At 35.7% G+C, this 20,214-nt stretch overlaps 1 protein-coding gene across 1 annotated transcript in view; it reads right to left on the bottom strand.

Moving 5' to 3' along the window:
- The window catches only part of BicD (Microtubule-associated protein Bicaudal D), a 62,412-nt gene that overhangs the window by 15,622 nt on the left and 26,576 nt on the right, over window positions 1-20,214 (bottom strand). The window contains exons 3-8 of the mRNA XM_081742504.1: window positions 16,444-16,668; window positions 14,011-14,148; window positions 9,825-9,924; window positions 5,982-6,172; window positions 3,033-3,209; window positions 1,136-1,309 (exon numbers count right to left, since the gene is read on the bottom strand). Of these exons, the coding sequence (XP_081598630.1) occupies window positions 1,136-1,309; window positions 3,033-3,209; window positions 5,982-6,172; window positions 9,825-9,924; window positions 14,011-14,148; window positions 16,444-16,668 (1,005 nt within the window). The remainder of the gene's footprint in view (window positions 1-1,135; window positions 1,310-3,032; window positions 3,210-5,981; window positions 6,173-9,824; window positions 9,925-14,010; window positions 14,149-16,443; window positions 16,669-20,214) is intronic.

Consider the following 20,214-nt stretch of genomic DNA (forward strand, 5'->3'; position numbering starts at 1 on the left):
GATGATGATTAAAAAAGGATAAGTATTTGAATACAATACATATGAGTCTATAACACAGCTAATGTAATTCATATATCACCTCTATTACAAATTACTTCATACTATCAACTTATTCTAATGACAACTAAGTTCTGAGTGATCTCTAGCGTTTTTATCATTTATATTTAATATGATTGCAGAATACAAGGAAAAAATATTTATATATATATTTCTTAAGCTCTTCTCTGAGGTATCTCCTGAATAGTGTTCTTTACTTTAAGTTATATTCGTATTTTTGACATTTCAGTTTCTGCAAGCACTTAATACGATCATTGAAAGCCTTTTGTATACATTCTCTATTCAAGTTACATTCTCTATTCAAAAACGAAACTGAACTACTAATACGCTTATAGCGAACTTTAATAATAGTTTTAAAGAAAAATAAGAATATTTATTAATTTTTCAGTATTACCTCCCCGTACGGGGTCTTATACCTTTCACCATTTCTTAAAGACACATACTTTTTATTCAGAAATATTAAATGAAATTGGACATTGAAATGAACTTTCGGTTTCCACATCAATACACAACAACAATATGAACTGCCTAGTTGTTTCAATTTTGCACTCGATGAGGTACACTCACTAAAAACCAGATAACAGAAACTACGAGGATGTTGTGTTGTACGAGGGCAGATCATGAAGTAACACACAATTTTTCCACGTGATATTATACTGATCTGGGATGTGAAGATTGAAAGAGAATACTTTGAAGTTCACATTACAATCGGAAGATATTTTGAAATTTATTCCACGAAGAGACTAGGCGGCTACGTTGAAAGGTAGTTTTATATGAGCCTTTACTTTGCATATTCTTAATGTGCTTCCTACTGCATTTTCTTCTAGATAAATTGTGCATTACTTATTGATCTGCCCTCGTACTAATTTTACTACAAGGTAACTTCTGACTTTTTCTAGGTGTACACATTTTCAATCATAAATTTATAACTATTTTGGAGTTCTGAGTGAAATATAAATTACTACGAAGAATATAATATGATAATTGTAGCACCAATACAAATGTTACTGATCTACTTTCAACAAAATTGAAAGCTGAAAATGAATAAATTAAACTTAAGAATTCTTAGTTCACATACCTTATTCTTCAAATTTGTAACTTCTGATCGAAGCTGCAGTGTAGCATCTGAACTGTTAATACCTTTTTCTAATTCTTGTAGATCAGCGCGAAGCTGCTCGATTTCTTTAGACGTTAAAGTAAACCATTGCTGATACTGAGTAACGATCTGGTTTAACTTGTCCAACGCAGCATTCTATAAATATACAAGAACAGAGAGTTCAGAAATTAATAAAAGCAAGTGATCATAGATATCTGGCTATATTACAAAGCATAAAACAACACATTACACTAAAAACTCTCCAAAATGAAAATAGATACAATATGAATCAGAAAGGCACCTCGATTCTAACTGGCTACTGTAAATGAACGATATGCGTAAGCACCAGGGTTGAGAAATTCAGTGAAATGTGAAGACTGCACTCGCGTGAGGGTTTTCATAGAATCTAAATCAACACTATCTATGCAATGAGTGTTCCCGCTCATCGCAGAGAAGTTCCAGACAATCATATTAATGATACCATATTACATTGCTGGATAATACCGAACCGCCGAGGCACATGGAAATATCCAACGTATGCAAGCATACACTTAGACGAATGCACAACGATTACTACGACGTCGGACGCTGTTGTTACATCTGGGCTATGGTATTATGCAATGAATTCTGGACTTGGGCCAACATGCATTCGTTTACACGATGCAAGTTAAGCAAACATTGGACTTTGGAAAAAAAAAAAAAAAAAAAAAACTGACGCTTGCTAATTCTGCTATACTTTCCTGTAAATACGGGTCAAGAACCCCACGAATTGGTGGTATCCTTCTAATGATTGACAAAGCACACTTCTTGTAAGGAGCAATGAAAAGACAAAAATGACAGTTCTGAGATCCCGAGTATCCACGGGGATTGTATAAGCAAATGCTGCACAACTTGAATCTGATGATCTGAAGAAAAAACATCTCTAGGATCATCGGTTTGTATTCGTAGGGACGCCGATGGGAGAACATACACTGTCATTACAAAGCGTTACGTGACTTCCGTCGTCCCGTGTTGCGTTTTCCGATCAAAAATGGTTCCAACACAACTAACGTAATGGTTAGCCAACTGTGCACACTGCCCAAATTTCAATAGAATTGTACACATTGTTTTCTGTACACTCAGACGACGTGTCTAGGCCGTAAATCTCTCTTGATGTAACAGCTGCAATTTTCTCATGCTGGGAATTCGAATCTTCAAAACAAATCCAGCAATATTTGCAAACTGGACGCTAACATCTGTACTGAAATATATGTTTTACACGTTGCTTCAGGATATCTCACGATTAGACTGCATCATTGTCCGAGAACGGCAGCGACTATTTGTGAAATTACCAAATCTGCCTGACATTTTTGTATTTATGTATTCTATTTAAAATAAAATGTTTGTCACCAATTTCAATCGATAATGCTTTCTGATTTCCTATTATTTACAAGAGATATAATATGTGTAGAATGCATTATTTTACATAATAATGCATTCTAAATTTGTTGTATTATGCAAAAAGCAAACAGAATGTATAACAGTAACTTATTTTAAGTCCTCTACATATAACAGTAATTACTGTAACGCCTTTATAGAACAAAAGTTTATAATAACTAAGATAACATGAAATCTACTAAACTTATTTTTTATTTAGGAAGTTGTGGGTAATGATTACGATGAATACTTTTGATTAATTTTTGTAAACAATATTTGCTCCCTTGACTTCCACTGAATTACGTTAAAATGAATTTACATGTAACTCAATACATTAAATGTAGCAATTAATAGATTTCCTCACTGAACCTGTCAGATCTAAATAATATAGAACACACTACTTTATACTCTCGAAACTTTCACAATTTTTTAAACACAAAATTTGTAAATATACACTTTTTACCTGAGGTTGTGTTGAGAATTGTTCCTCAGCTTTTTGCCTCAAATGCAACAAGCTATCCACATGAGCTGCCAACTGAGCAATACGGGCTTGGAACGACAGGAGTTCACCTTGACTTTTCTCTACTTGAGCTTGAGATTCCCTCAGATGTTGAGTCAGAAGATTTTTCTCACTCTCAGCCTATAACAGACACGTTTAATATATTACATTCATGAGAGGAGGAAACAAATAGTTTAAACTTATTTTTACTCACCAAATCCTCTGTTAATGCGAATTCAATATAATACTGAGAAAAAGTGCATGATAGACCGGGATCTTCATATCAGCACCGTACGCAGATCATCCTGGGTTCAAGTCCCGGTCCCGTCATGCACTTTTTCACTCTGTGTTATACGTTTAATATGTACTTATTACCATTCAGTGCAGTGTTTCTCGCACTTATTTTTCAACATGGCTTCTGTCTCAAAATATACACCGTACATACAGACCATCAACAAAAAATACTTCATATAAAAGAGATAACACAATCTTTACTCTACTAAACATATTTTTCTATGTACAACTATACAGGATTACATTACTTTACATACCTCGTATAACATTGCACATGTGCTACCTAGCTGAGCACATTAAAAACAAAACGAACTGAATACTATGTTTTTCTTTTCGGCAAAAATTCACGTAAATTATTTCCGTAGTGCAGTACTGGAAGTTTCAGGTGCTTTATCCAGGCATTTAAGGGGAGATTTCCCCCAACGAAGATATAATTAGCATGCAGTTGATGAATATGGTTTAGACCTTTTTGCCTTCGAAATCGAGAAGACTGGACAAAACACTGCTTTTGAGAAACATTCTTACAATAGATAGATTCTTATTATTAACCAAATAATAATAATAATAATAATAATAATAATAATAATAATAATAATAATAATAATAATAATAATAATAATAATAATAATAATAATAATAATAATAATAATAATACGGCAGTCCCAATATCATTCTCTGTTTAAGAAAGCGTAGAATTAATTAACTGCCTATCAATGAAATGGAACAAATTTCTTTCCAAGCGATTACGTTTTACAGCGTTAAGTAAATTGAGAAAGAAAATACACAAAAAAGAATCGAAGATAATCGAAAGTTGAAATAATTGCTGTATAAGCTGATAGACGGCCTACACCAATTGCCACCACTTTTTAACAATGCCTGCTTCATTATAATGCGGTGGAGTGTCGAGCATATTTTTTGAATGGTTCTATGAAGTTTAAAGAAATAACGCAGATGATCAAGATGAAGGCATGCTACTTGTCATGAGTTTTTCACGGATACAAGATTAATAATCTTAATTTAAGCCAAGTTTTTTACAGGTGTTAGAAAGCAAATCAGGTTTCATTTCTACTTCTTTTCTTCAGTTAGAAATAACTGTATACGTATTTTGAGGAAGATTTTGACCTCAGTTCAGACATCATTTAAATCTAAATGTGACAATTATTACCACAGATTTGGTAACGTTGATGTCACCTTTGTAGTTGCACAAGAAACATGAAACCGGCCTCGTTATCAGTGAGGTATCTCAGCTTGCAAGTGATAAACTGTTGCGCTGGAGTAGTGAAATGCTGCTAGAAATGAATTGTTATTGGAAAAGGTATATCTTTACTATTTTCTACGCACATTGTTCATACAGACGAATAGTGAATCAATGTCGGGAAGATGGTTTAACCATAGGAATGACCACATCTAAAAATCGTGGCCACGCAACACAAATGGGGCCCCTGTAGAAATACTCGCCAACAAAAGGGCCCATTAGATTAGCAGCAAAACTGATGCTAGAAGTACTTCATTAAATCTATCGACTAGCAGACTACAAGAATCCATCACCCACACGTGACAATGTCCAGAGATTAAATCTGGCATAGTTGATGTTAGCTATGTTGGCCTGCGGTGTGTACATACGGGTCAAATTAAACATCTTGTCCCATGTCACACTGTTGAATGTAAAACAAACTACCGCAAACTATACGAAAGACTTATAACGGAGCCAAAATGGAAAACGATTATCACATTGGATGAGACCTACATTTAGTTCACGCATAATGGTAACATTCGGCAACTACTCGTATCGTGACATCTCTGACAAGTATGCACCGAGTTTTACTGCCAGAGCCGACCGCAGAGAATTATGATTGATACCAGATACGGTTACGAGGGAAAGTTGCAAGTACATAAGGTGGACTAAAAAGTGAAGATGAATGCTGCCTACTTCCAAGAATCCATCATGACCCTAATCAGAAAGAGATCGCTCATTTGTAGACAGCCAATAAGAACAAGGTGCTGCTGAACATACCGCAAGACCATCCATCCGGTTTAATAGTACGAAATGGAAATCCGTGTTATTCTCTTTTACGACATTCTTGTCGAAAGCCTTGACACCAGCCCAATGTATTTTTGAGCATTTGGACTGTAAAAACGACGTCTATGGCTGTGCTCCAAATTACTGTGTTCCAGTACAAACTGCGATGTCGGGCGATAGTCCATTATACTCGTGCTCCGTCCGACAGAACCGGTGGAGGCGGCACGTTTTTAGTGTATAGGGTAAACACACCAAAAATTGGAGGGATATGTCTCAAACAACCTTCTGTATGAGGGAGCTCAGGCCACTACCTGTAGGCAATAAACAAAGAGCTTAATAATGAGTAACACAAAAATGTGAAGATTTTGTAGTAAAGATACACAAAAATTATCATTGAAAAATTAAAAATTGGGATGACTGTTATTCCATTTTGCAATGTAAGAATTAAGATAACGTGCTGTTCAACTATTTCTCCACTGATTCATACTTCAAACCCACTTTATAATACATTAATTCCAAGTAATCGAACTTAGGCTTAACCAGCCGGTCAGTGGTTGAACACAGACTACTTGAAACAACACCGTGAAGACTGATTTTACCTGTTCAAGTTGTTTCTCCAACTTCTTTAACTCATTTAAGTGAATTTCACTAAATAGATCAACTTGTTTGCTACCATCTGGAGATTCTTCGTCACCTTTCGCGCCGCTCTTCATTAAATCAGCCTCCAATTTCTTGAGAACCGGCATATCATCTTCGCCGTCGCTGACAATTGCTTGATCGTCTGCAATGCCTGCAACATACGGAGAAAATCAGCAATAATAATTTGCATCTACAAAAATCGTATTAATAAATATTACGAAATCTTGAAATTTCGAGTGCAATTAAAGTAGAAAAACTTACTTTTTTCGTTCAAGAAAATTAGTTATTCCCCATTTGTAAATACGGTTTCTATCGTACAGGTTATAAACTGCGATAGATAAAACACCTCTGAAGTTAATGAACAAATATGCATTTTTAAAAAAATAAAACTAAATACTATGACAAATTTCATTTCCATTTCCTTGGTCCTACTAATTTCGGTTTTAATTTCCAATATATATTTCGATTTGTATGGATATTTCACACTGTTTCTAGATAGACTGCACATTTCAGATTAGAAATTTTAGTAATACTGATTTATTTGTATTCACTTTCTTTACCAGCAGTGAGATTAGCACAAAACCTACAGTTTAAAGTGGGATATGAACCATGTAGCGCATTCTATGCTCTCCTGCCGTAGTCAATCAAGGAATCTTGTGCACCACATGTACGATTTTTTTTTATTTATATTCACCTCGCTTCCCATTATGTAACTGCATCAGTCTTCCACATCAACATAAAAATAGAATTTGCTTCCAGATATGTGCTTTTTGTTTATACTATATATATACATTGGGTGTTGTAAAATGGCGCCCGCGGACCACAGAGCACTATTCTACAGCCAAAGTAAAGCGAAAATGTTATATGATGGTATGCCCTCCGGGACCATCTTCAGCCGCTATGGGGAATCAAAATTTCACAATGTGGCAACGTCGCAGATTAAGTTGGAGCCATTAGCATTACTCTACGAATACAACAAGCAGTTGAATCGATTGCTACACTAGTGAGTGATGCTAGTGTCAATCAATATCGACTTTAGCTGCCACCTGGAAAGAACCGATATAACTATTTGATTGATTGGTAGATCTAATCTATGGTTCTTAATTTGCGACGTTGCCACATAGTGCAATTTGTCTCTCCAGACGAGGACTCGAAAGGTAACAAATATATATATATATGCTTTATTTTGACTTGTAAAATAATGCTCTGTGGTCCACGGGCGCCATTTTTAGAACATTCGATATTATATATATATATATGTGTGTTTATTGAAGTGCAATTTCTTATTACTGGAATGTGTATTTTAATGTTTCACTTGTCATCGACCTTGAACTGTATCCGATTCTCAACAAATAAAACGAAAATATGCACACGGCAGTGATGCAGCTAGAAACATACTGCATTTTACTTAAAAGCTATATACACATATGACTAGTATAAACAGTGAGCACGTTCTTCACGCCTCTGCAGTAGTTTTGACTGATAAAAAACTCAAAAAAAATCAACTCAACTCAAGGGTAATTTGCAGCAACCGAAATAAAGCTAAATCCTACGAATAAAAGATTCATTTCTAAGAACATGATTAAAATTAAAATTTTACTCATACTTGTGATCATAGGGAAAAATACCGTATTAGGATAATGTAAATAATACCAAAAATTAATGAACAAAGAAAAACTAGTCGAGTGGAATTAGAAACTTAACCAACTTTTACCAGTATATGTTGAAAGAGCGTTAGCGGCCACTTGCGCGGACTGATAAACGAGTCCAACATTGCTAACGTTCTAAAGAGTTTGTCACTTTTGATTACTAGCAGGAGGCACAAAGATTAATTTACTCTTCCCCTGAACTGTTACCTTAGATCACAACTTTCCAACTTGGAAATCGACACACCCTGGAGCATTGCGTGGTAGCATCAAGAGTGTCGCGAATTTTCTTGTTAGAAATCCAAAATATAAAACGAATGAAGAATCGTGATAAAATTATACTAAATTCTCTTGTTTTCGTTCAGTATATTAACTGTCTGATCATAACACTAAGTAATGGTACTAGATATCTGTGTTCTTGATGCTGTATATTGACATCATTTGTTGGTTCATGTTCTAACTCTTCGAGTCTTGATACTACAGTGATCCGCGAGAGTGTAATACTCGCCAAGCCAATGTGAGTCATTGAACTGTCACATAAAGATACAACTTTTCTCCTTATCACTGTGAATGTGTAAACGAGAAGTTCTGTATCTGTGATAAAGGTATTTTACACATTACGCTTAGGAACTCCTCTAAGAATTGACACTCCTTTAAAATAAACCATCTTTTTACAATGGAATCTGTTTTATAATTAATATTAGTGTCGCGTAAAATTGTGTGCACTCACAGGGTGTCGCCATAAGGAAAAGGTTGGAAACAACTGCCTTACAATTTGACTTGTAGCTTTTTGTTTTCTTTCTTTTCTTTCTTTTTTCGCAGAAATGACTTACACTGAATTATAAGACTATTAAGTTAATACTAATTTATGAAACCAAATATTAAGATACATTTTCAAGAAAACTATAATTTTTGATTTGCATCTTCCAGTGAACTACTTTTAGTTTTGAGGGTATGAACAAAAAGAAAGAAAAAAAATCGGCAACATTCCCAGTGCGGAATCGGATACTATAAACGGTATGGACTCTAAGCATACACCGGGACGAACGGAAAGACAAATCCAAAACTCACTTTGCTTTCAGTATTTCACGAATAACTTTTTCGGAATTTTTACAAATATGGAAATCTGTTGAAATCTCAAATATGACTTTCTGACAAGACTTTTTTCATCCCTATCGTCGCTTGAAAGAAAAGTAAAAACTACAGGAATAAGAGGAAGGATCAGAAACTAGGGTTACAAGGCCGATATTTCTGGAATTTCGTCTGTTATAAAGGAATGAGGAGTGTACGGTAATTTTAATACATGGAGTTAGCAACTATGCAGTTTCAGCAAGTGCCATCTACGGCGCTAGTTGTAGGTAAACACAAACGGCGATTCGTTTGGAAACTGGTCTCGTGAAGAAGTGTGCTTAGTTATTCGATTTCTGTGGGCGAAACATGTAACCGCTGATCGATACTGTGAGACCCTGACACAATTGCGCGAAGCAATCAGGAGAAAATGGCCAGAACTTCTCACCGAGGGCGTCACCTTCCCTTACGACAACGCGCGCCCGCGTACAGCCCAGAAGACCACCACGCTGTTTCACTGGGATATCATCGACCACCCTCCCTACAGCCTGGACCTCGCTCCAGGCGACTTTCACCTGTTCCCACACTTGAAGGAGCAGCTAAGAGGCTGTCGCATTGATTCAAACGAGGAGGTGAAACACTTTGTGACAATGTAGCTGAACACGCGAGTACAGGATTTTTGTCACGAGGAATTTTCAAACTCATCCCACGATGCGACAAATGCCTCAACCGATATGAAGACTTCTGATCTCCCCTCGTAATTCAATTCCTAATTTACGTCTCACAATTATGCTCAGAGACTAAGGCAGATGATAATGATAATGAACAAAATGGTGGAATAAAGTGGAAGAACCCCTAGAAAACCCATGCACATGGTGTCTGTTCACCACGAAGTTCACTTAATATGAATCGACATATAACATATCGGAAGTATTTGGCAGAAAAAAAGATCAGCAATCTGTATATGAATATCCGTAATCACTTACCAGACTTAAATAAACCGAGTCACTATGTTCGCCGCTTAGAATGCTAATGCTTTCTAGTGACTCATACTTTTTTTTTTCTAAAATATTAAAATGTTCAACGTACCTCTAATACTAAAGGCTAGATTACTCAAGTTAAACATTGATTCACTGTTTATCCTTGCATCTAATTCCTTCTTCAACGCATACTTCGCCTCACGTTCGGCCTGAAATAAGAAACGTAAAATGTTAACGTATATTGTGCAAGCCGTAAACCTCACTTTCAAGATCAAAGCATGCAAAACACTTTTCTTCACGATTATTATTTTATAGCTATTGAAAAATAACTATCTTCAGAGTGAAATTACATGCTAAAGTTCCAATCTGATCCACTACCTATGTATATCTGCCCCTTTAATATTTGGTAAATGCTTATGCCTACTTATTTCCTCGAATTTTCTAATTTACTAATTTTCCTAGAATTTTACTCATAAAATATTACTTTTAATAAAAAGTATAACTACCATATAAGGGTTTACAAAAAGTACTGATAGACAATAATTTGTAACGTTTATTTGTGAGTTTAGAAAAAAAAAAAAAAAACTTTCTACCAATTTTATACATGTTCGTCTTCCATGGTAAACTAGAATGAATTTCTTTTATTCTACTCGGTATCAACTTATTCTATCTATAAATGCAAACGCATCACTGTTTCGTGTTAAACTGCTATTACTTTATAAGTTCACCATGAAGTGGACACATAGTCAAGACTAGTACTATTTTCCATTCCAATTGTCAGAAGGTACCGTTAAGTGGGCATACTTGCACCAATAGAGTTACTTTGCACGGAACAGCAAAAATGTTTGGTTCGAGTGTGTTGGCAAATACGTGTATTTTCTGATGGTAACGCAAAGAATAGCTGGAAGAAGTATGGCCATAATTGAGCTGTTACTTATTCTATTTAAAGATAATGAAGTGTAGTGGACAGATTTACGCAAAAGATAAGTCAAAATAAATCAATATCCACCTCTGTCTCTATGAACTGAAGAAATAAAGTTTGATTTTGATGTTTGCGAAGACGATATTCAAATGAGTAGTTCTGCTTCTATTCAGGTAATAAGAAAGCAAAATGCCATATTGCTCTACAGATCAGTTGAGAATCTAGAATGAGATTACTCTGAACCCCATATAGAACTGCTTGGAAAGCTATTACAGATTACCAGCTCCTGAAAATATTGAGATGGGTACAACAGAACAAAAACGGGGAGTGAAGGAAATAAGAGCAGGACCGGGCAAGTATGTGGTACATAGTAATTTACAAGAAAATGGATATACTGATGCAATCATCTAGTACCGATACGTCAAAAGTACACAATTCTACTTCCAAACGTAAAAGAAGAAGAATAAAAAATGGGCTCGTAAGTGGTTCAGATGAAGAATCATCACAGGTAATATAAAATCTTCACAAGTTGTGAGTGGGAATGTCTGAAGATTATGTGAAGAACTACCAGTATGGAGAACAACTAGAAACCTTTAAAGAAAGTTGCAGATGAATTATGTTGTATTTTCATGAGGGAGAACAGTTTCCCGGTCAGAGTATACAAAGTAAAGGAAAGAACACAGGGGCTATTGTTAAGGACATGGCAAAATGGGGACTGGAAGTGGGTCCAGCAATCCAAAACCAATCTTACGGCATGGTATGTATTCAATGGCAGAACTAAAAAGCATCTGGCCTGAGTAATGAGCTGATTTTCTAACATGTACGAAGTGGGTACAGTTTTCCTAAGATGCTTCTTTATTTTCTGTATCGCAATAATTCTGTAAAGGACAGAAGTGATAGTCGTTCGTTACGTATGTGTAACGGTATCTTAATACAAAATTTCCTGATATAAATTATAAGATACTGGTATTTACATGATTTATGTAAAAGTACTCATCAATATAGATATACTTATTTAACAAATGTACAGTAAATTTGTAATAACATTGTTAGCAGGAATAAAGAATTACAAATTATGCATAATTTATATATTTCTCTTAGAAGTACAGGTCGACAGAGCGGTGAGCGGGTCGTGACCACAAACTAACAGCAAAACATCCCTTGGCAACACGGTTATCAACTACAGAATATGTTGCAAAAATCTGCGTCCCAAATAAAATATTATCAACGCTTCTTTGTTTGACCGCATATCGTGTGAAATGTATGAGAATTTTGAAATACTATTCAGGACATTATCAATTTAATAATGTTGAGCAATATTATTTAATACTGTGTTTAGAGGGAATTTGAAAAATTTAGTCGGATGACTGGTAATTGATGGACAATTAGATTTTTCGCTAGAACATTGATATATAATTTGTGGTTCGCGGAAGAATAATTCTTACTACAAATAGACGATCCTAGGATTTGAAGTCCGGGATTTCAGCGATTCTGAAACCAGAACGCTAAATGCTAACTTTTACTTGTTCTCATTACGTTACAGGAAAGAAATCAAGATTTGTTTTAGGGAGTCCCCCATCTGAAAAAAATATTTGAAGTCCTAATGAGAATGAGATATCTATGCAGAGTTCACTAACACCACACTTGTTCCGTTTAATCACTCGTTGTGTAGTTTCACGCTCTGTCACTAGTATGACAGTTGTGCGGTCCGATTGATCGTACTGGAATTTCGATGTTCCCACGAAAAGTATGACAAGGGGTTGTCAGGTGTTTCTAGTTCACCGAAATCTGCGGGGTGCATGCATTGACCTCATCACCTGAACATTCCTTTAAACCTCTGCTTCATGTTTTATCTCGCAGATATCTTCTTTGTTTCCCACAAAGCAGAAAGAAAAAACAAATCAGTCGGCATTCTCATTCGCTTAAATGTTGAAAATCGTAGTAAAATCTGAGAAGTTTACAAAAATTATACACTGCAGTATAACATTACACTTGCGTTGAACAGAAGCATTTTTCGAACGCTATTTATTATAACGAAATTAATTCCGATTCATTATGTCAACATAGAGCTAGCGGCGTAGTAAATTTTTACGATGCCCTCGGCGAGAAATGTTCCCTGGGCAAGAGAAGTTTGTAACGTCTCCTTTTTTTTCAAATAGCTAATAATAATAATAATAATAAATTCTCGAAATCAATCCATCTCAGCGATGTTATTACTGCCAAACAAATGAAATATTTGTTTGCTTTCATTATTGCAATGTTAAAGTAAGCTCACTGTCTGTCGCCTATGTTAGTGGCCTAGTATTACAAGAATAAATGATAAGTTTGTTTCAAGCCACCATACTGTAATGTTTTATGTAAATAAATCCGAATTCATAATTGTTTGTATTTACATTCTTAATTAATGAATCGACGGGTCTTTATAAAAAGTCAGTATCAAATTGTATTCAAGCTTGTTAGTCTTAAAGCGCGAGGCCCTGGGTCATCGTCCACCGCTTGCGACGCCACTGACACAACAAACGCATCTCAACTATTAATTAATTAATTAATTATAATTAATAATAATAATAATAATAATAATAATAATAATAATAATAATAATAATAATAATAATAAATTTTAAATGGTCATGCCATCTTGTTTAATATTAGAAGAAAGCACAAGTTTTTATTATTTCTGAAATAATCATCTTTCTGTTGTTCGTATGTCGATCTTTTAAGAAAAATAAGATACAGAAACTAACAACATGTATTATCTGCTATCGACACTGCCTCTCCCTCTTGATTACTTTCTGGTTTTGTCTCTAGCACGTTAAATTTCCTAGCGCTTTAAGCCATTGGCAACTCTGCAAAAATACCTACCTGTTCTACGATATAAACAAGCGACACTAGCGACCTCAAGAAAAGAGAGCCAGCGCTTGGTAGCATAGTAATTGTGTGTGTGTCTGCAAGCCTTAAGGTGGAAAGATTCACTACACGCTTCGTAGCTTCACACTAAGCAATACACAATAGTACAGAAATCACAAATTTGTAATGGTGCCAAGTTACACGTTCATACGGGTTACTTTACACCGACTTTTGAAATCACAATTCTATCATATACTTAAGATAATAACAGCCAGAACATGATATGCTTAATTATCGATCTAAACTAAAGAGACGAAAACAAATCAATTCTGTTTTATTGTATAATGATGAGAAGATAGTAATAAGAAATTATATTTTGCTCGAAAATTCGATGCAACAAGTATACTCAATTTACGGTACTCACATTCTTCTTTAAACATTCACACTATTTTATTTTTGATGAAAATATTTCTACGTAAAAGACAATTAGTTTCTTTAATCAAACTACAAATATTTTCTTCACTTACTTGAAGTGATTCTAGAGCTTCTTCCATTTGTTTTTCTGCTATCTTCTTTAAGTTGGCCAATTCTTCAACTTGTTGATTCAGAAGCTCCACTTCTTCTTGCAATCTACGAACTTCATGCTTTGCGCCTTCAAACTCAACCTACAATAGAAACAATTCGTTTACGCTCTTATTACAAAATGTATTTAAAAAATAGAATTTGAACATGGTAAATATCGATACATATAAGCATTCGTGCAACGATTACGAAAAAATCGGGTAAGGGAAAAAAACAAGGAATGTCACAAAACTGTATTTTCGAGAAAACGGCGTTTTAATATTGAAAACCGCATAAAAAAGAATAGGATTAGTCAATCTTTTCTCCCTTTTTACACGGACATTTCCACATCTACGCATGCATGGCATATACAGTCAAATAGTACCAAGAGTCACCAACAGATTGGACAAAGCATCCGATAAAGCGCATACATGGACATTCCTTGTTTTTTCCCCTTACCCTTCATATGAAAAAAGAAGTTCACAGCGTACTATTTTGATCGACGTCTTGATAGAAACAAATATCGGCTACGGTACATTAAAAGTGAATAAGCACTGACTATTTATTTAAAAAAGTAATTTTGTACTTCTAATGAATGGCTACATTTCAGTAATTTTACTAACCACAATGATATATCGCGCTGTTGAAATAAGTCATCAAGCAACGTCGGGTCTGATCAGAAGAAAGATGGATTATCCTTCGTACTCACCACACGGTGTAGGGATTGCTGCGTTCACTCAGCGTCGTGAGGACAATTGAGGAGCTACCAGAAAAAAGATATAGCGAACTCCAATCTAGAAAGCCAGCATTAACGGTGAGTGAGCCTATGTGCTGACCACATATCACCCCAAAGGCATGAGTACCACAAGCTAGAGACCTGCACGGGCCGAATCTTTCGGCCCGAGCCCAATCCAGCCCGAATGTACGTAGGCCCGGCCCGAAAAGTTTTGGAGATTTTCGGCCCGAGGCCGGCCCGGCCCGGTAAGTTTTTTTAAAATTCTTGGCCCAAGCCCGGCCCGGGCCCGATAAATTTTCGAAGTTTCATTTTGTAACATTTTTCACGGGCACACTTCTTCAACGCTTGCCTTTATTTTAATTATCATTTAACGAATGTCAATAATTATCAAAGAATTGCAATTGATCGGCCTCAGCCTGGCCCGGCCTGAAGAAAAATCACTGTCGGCCCGCCCAAGCCCGGCCCGGCCCAAAGAAATAATAGAGTCGGCCCGCCCAAGCCCGGCCCGCAGGTCTCTACCACAAGCCGGCTGGTATGCCGTGGTATCTTACGGATTGTTGCATAGGAGTTTAGTTTATTTCAATAATTTTAAAATCAAGCTTTTGTTTTTAATAATCATCATTTATTGTTGCAGTAGAGTGCAGTTTTCCGCTCTCTTTCAATTATTTGTATGTATAATGATTGCTAATATTACTGTCACAGCTGAAAAATGAATCTCTCAGAGTTAAATTCAAAAGAACGTCCTTACTTTAAATCTCTGTACTTTCGTGAAAAGAATCATGAACTAACGTCCATTTGCCTATACAAATCTGTCTACTAATATTGAGTGGTTCGAAGTTTTATTTTTTACATACCAGAATGACGTTGCACCCGCAAGGTTTGACCTTATTCAAACTCTTCCCTTTCTCCCCACCTGTCCTCAACAACATAAAGTACTTTTACATTCTCCTGCCTGATGATAAATACAACTGTTTCTCTTTACAAATTAAGTTTTGATTCCTACTTTAATTTTCAAAAGCAATTACTTCTGAGTAGGAAGTTACTCAAAATAATGTCATCCAGCTTTCTTTAAGGTTCGTTTAAAGGGACAAGTTTCGCCGATAGATGGCACTACAGTCTTCGTATCTCTCCCATGTATTTTTTTATTTTTTACGAAAATTCACGATTTCTCTTACAAATTTCAACCTACAGACTTCAAATTTTTAGAAAAGGAACTTCATGATCTATCGAAGGCAATAATCCGTGCCGATTCTTTATTTAGAATTTTCTTCATTGTTGAAATGGATATCCAAACCTTTAGCAATGGAACTGTTTCAACAATGCAGAAAATTCTAAATAAAAAATCGGCACGGATTGTTTCCTGTAATAGGTTATGATGTTCCTTCTCTAAAAATTTGAAGTCTCTAGATTGAAATTTATAAAAGAAATTGTAAATTTTCGTGAAAGGTAAAAAATACATGGGAGAGATACGAAGACTGTAGTGACATCTATCGGCAAAACTTGTCCCTTTACACTAACCTTAAGAAAAATGCTACAAATGGTATCGGTTATATAGCTCTAAATTCGGCTATCATCTTCTCATGATTAATCTCTATCTTACCTGATAACGTAAATAAACTTATAACTTCGTCATCCTGCTCAACAATTACGACCAATTACTTACTTGTGACGAACGCAGAACGGACACTTGTTTCTGAAGACTGATGTTTTCTTCTTCCAATTCCAAGTAATCGGATAATAGTCGTGTTTCTCGAAATTTTACTTCTTTAAGTTCTGATCTCAAGTTCTTCCTTTCCAACTCGCCTTCTTCTTTCTCCTTCCCCATATCTGCATTCTCTTGGTTCATCCGATCTCTCTCACCAACCACTCGCTCCAGCTCTTGTCGTAACTACGGGAAATAAAATAAATAAATAAATAAATAAAATTTTCGTTTTATATGGTGAAATTAAGGCTACGAAATCACCTGCAATCATTTAAGCATTATAGACACAGATATGTACTAACCATATACAAAATTCTAAAATATACACATATAGGTGAATTACTATCCAAATGTAATCCAAACATAATCATACACATTAAGAAAAAGCACTATACTAGATTCGCTAAAACGACGAAAGCTAAAGGACAGAGAAAAAGTTTAGAAGTGTCCAGGTGCGTGCCATGTTCGAATGCAGGGTTACGTAATCATGGTAGTTTTACCAGATTAAATGTAGATGAAGTTTAGAGAAGAAGATGAAACTATGAAGAAAAAGTTTTTAGAACAGATAACTTTTCCATTCCCCCTCTGTGTCAACTATATACAGGATCGGCGAATATTCAAATTCACCCTTCTCTCACACAAAGAAATAGGAATATATATATATATATATATATTCTGTCTCAACTGTGACACAAGATTAAATCCCTGTAATCCATCATTAACTCATTTTCCTCTTGTCTTCTAGTAATCATAATAATAAATTATGAGAAGAGCGGTGTTACTAAAACTTCTATTACTATCGTTTTTACTAATTATTTCACTGCCGTTATTATTATTTTAACATTCTCCTTGGTCACTGTTTTTATTTCCTTTACTATTTCCTAACACAACGTTCTCCATTTTTGTTACTTTTGAATCCCTATTATTTTGCGGGAGACACGGTGGTTCAGTGCAAAGTGCTTACCTCTGGAGCGAGGGGTCCCGGGCTCGATTTAAGGGCATGACAGTTTCTGGTGGATAACATCTTATTCGTAGGTTTTCTTAAGCTTCGCCGGTTTCCTCCCACATCCTTATTGCATCAATTCTTCTATAATCATCCATTTCATTAATCATCGACTTCCTTTAGTCTATATGGATTAATCGTAGAACGTGAAACTAGAAACTTCGTTTAATTATTTTTCTATTATTTTGCACCACATTTTACAATATATTTTCGCTCATCGTCAACACTTTTACTATCTTTCAAGCTATAATGTCTCTATATTATTTTCAGTGGATTATGTTCTCCTCTTTCTACTGTTTCTCCCCGCTCTTGAAACTATATTCGTTCTTCTGGGAAAATATTCGCGTTCGCTCTTTCTCTCTTTCCTCTAAACGGGAAGACGAAACAAAACGATGATTACGGCAAGTAAATGATGGAAAAAATCGTGGAAGGAGAACGTCGAAGGAAACGCGACTACCCCAAGAAAACCCATGGACACGATGTTGTCCACCACAAATTTGTTTGGCTGTGTATCATTTATCAGAGGTAAGCGATCTATCACTGAGCCACCGTGCTCCCCAACTGTTAAATTAGAATCATCACTACAGATGAAATTGTAGTGAGAGAATGCTAATTGCATTGGAATACACTATATTTCTAATTACTGACAAACACAGTTGCAGTTTCAGCCTATAGTCCTGAATATGTAAAAATACGAGAGGGTCTCCAAATGGAAGTGATGTGTAAGCGAACTATAAACTTTCTTTTCGATGCTCCCGTAAAGTTCGGTTGTAGCTGTTAGTAAGGAAATATGTTTTAGATATTCCAGATTTAGTATTTACGTAGTACAAAGAATGCATACGTAACACTGGTTAGATTGCTGTATAACAAAAAAGAGTGAAATAAATAGAGAGTAGGAGTAGGGCAACAGCTGCATCCTATACAGGAACTATATTAGGTATTTTCGTATAACTTCAAGTATGGCAATGTACACTCATGTCCAAAATTATTGTCACATGTCTATAAATATGTTGTTGGAGGAATATAATTTGATAATGAATTCGCCCGGTATTTCTTATAATGTTAGTATATGTATAATCGGCAAAGACATGTATGTGGCAAATTTCATGTTAAAAGAGTAGTAAATAAGAACAATGAAATGAAAATAAAACTTTCTTGTCCATTTAGCAACATTTTGTTTCACTCATACTAATTTTCGTATTTATAATTCTTTTTCTATGAAATTTACCACAAATATACATTTCCCGATTATACGCACAGTATCAGTATTAAAAGTACCCTGCAAAATCAATATCAAATTATATTCTTGCAAGAAGACAGTTAAACATATGCGACAATCATTTTGCACATGAGTGTACATCACTAGAACATCCCTTGTTTAAAATAAAAGCTGCGCACTGAAATGAAATTCACAAAGTCATGCATAACGCTTTTTTTTTTTCTAATGGAAACGGAATCAATACGAAAGAGAAGGCGTAAGGCTAATATGGAAATGATACGATGCCCAAATGCTAAGGGTACTTATAATATTAAGGATACCAAAAACGCATTAGTTGAAATGTAGAACATCCCGTGACTACATTCGCGCCGGTTCCTACTGCGTGCGAATAAAATCCCAAGAAGAATCGTCGTTACTTTAATTCTACCAAATTTATACAAACTCAAGCTAAGTTTCGACCTCATCGCAATATATATAAGGGTGTGTTAGGAACCGGCAGCTCCATGTTTTTTTGTGTTTGGAATGACGTGTGATAATATGTGTTTTGTCACGGTTTATTTACGATTTCGTCACTTATAAGCTTGAAAGAAAACATCGCATCATGCGTTTTCCCGAGAACGAGAAACCGTGCTGCTGACGATCCTTAACACTTCCGAAATCGCGCCAAAGGATTCCGTGTTCACTGCTGTCAAGGCTTATCGTTTGCCTACTTTGGACCAATCATAAAGTCAGAGCATATCTCAAAATTCGGTTGATGGCATGTCTCAGAATTTCACCCTGCAGGGAATAATCTGTACACCCTTGAACATTAATGAAATATGCATTTTTGGATTGCGTATGCGTGACTTCCTTTACGCTGATACGGATCACCATCCTCAGTCTCTCGAATTCGAAATAAGGCTTCTTGAAATTTAGCTTTTTCGCGATTTTGGACATCCCTTGCTCTGAAACTATACACTTTTCGCCATAGGTCCATATGAACTTTTTCTCTTATTTTGGTGTGAGGAATCACCTCTTAAAAGTTTGTCGGTATAGTTCATTGCACCCTGTATATACAATATCATCATCATAGGTATTCTGCCTTTATTGGCAAGTCGCTTGCCGCAGCTAAGAAGCTTCCATGCTCCACGGTCCTCCGCTAACTTCGTCTTCGCGTATGATCTTTTTGTTTTTATATCATCCATTAATTGTAGTCTCCTTCGCCCCCTCCCTCTCTTTCCCGACACCATACCCTCCAGGACGTCCCTCATGATACAATCTCTTCTTAGGCAATGTCCCAACCAGTTTCTCTTCCTCTTCCTAATAATATCTAAAAGGGTTTTTTTCTCACCCACCATTTCTAACACACTCTCATTCGTTTTGCGCTCGACCCAACTAATTCTTTCCATTCTTCTCTAAACCCACATTTCGAAGACTTCCAGTCGATTTTCATCTCCTTTACGTAATGTCCACGTTTCCGCCCCATACAGTACAACACCACACGAAGCATTTTATGAGTCTTTTTCTCAAC

This window comes from Thermobia domestica, chromosome 16, assembly GCF_964235325.1.
Source record: "Thermobia domestica chromosome 16, izTheDome1.hap1.1, whole genome shotgun sequence".
Taxonomy (NCBI): domain Eukaryota; kingdom Metazoa; phylum Arthropoda; class Insecta; order Zygentoma; family Lepismatidae; genus Thermobia; species Thermobia domestica.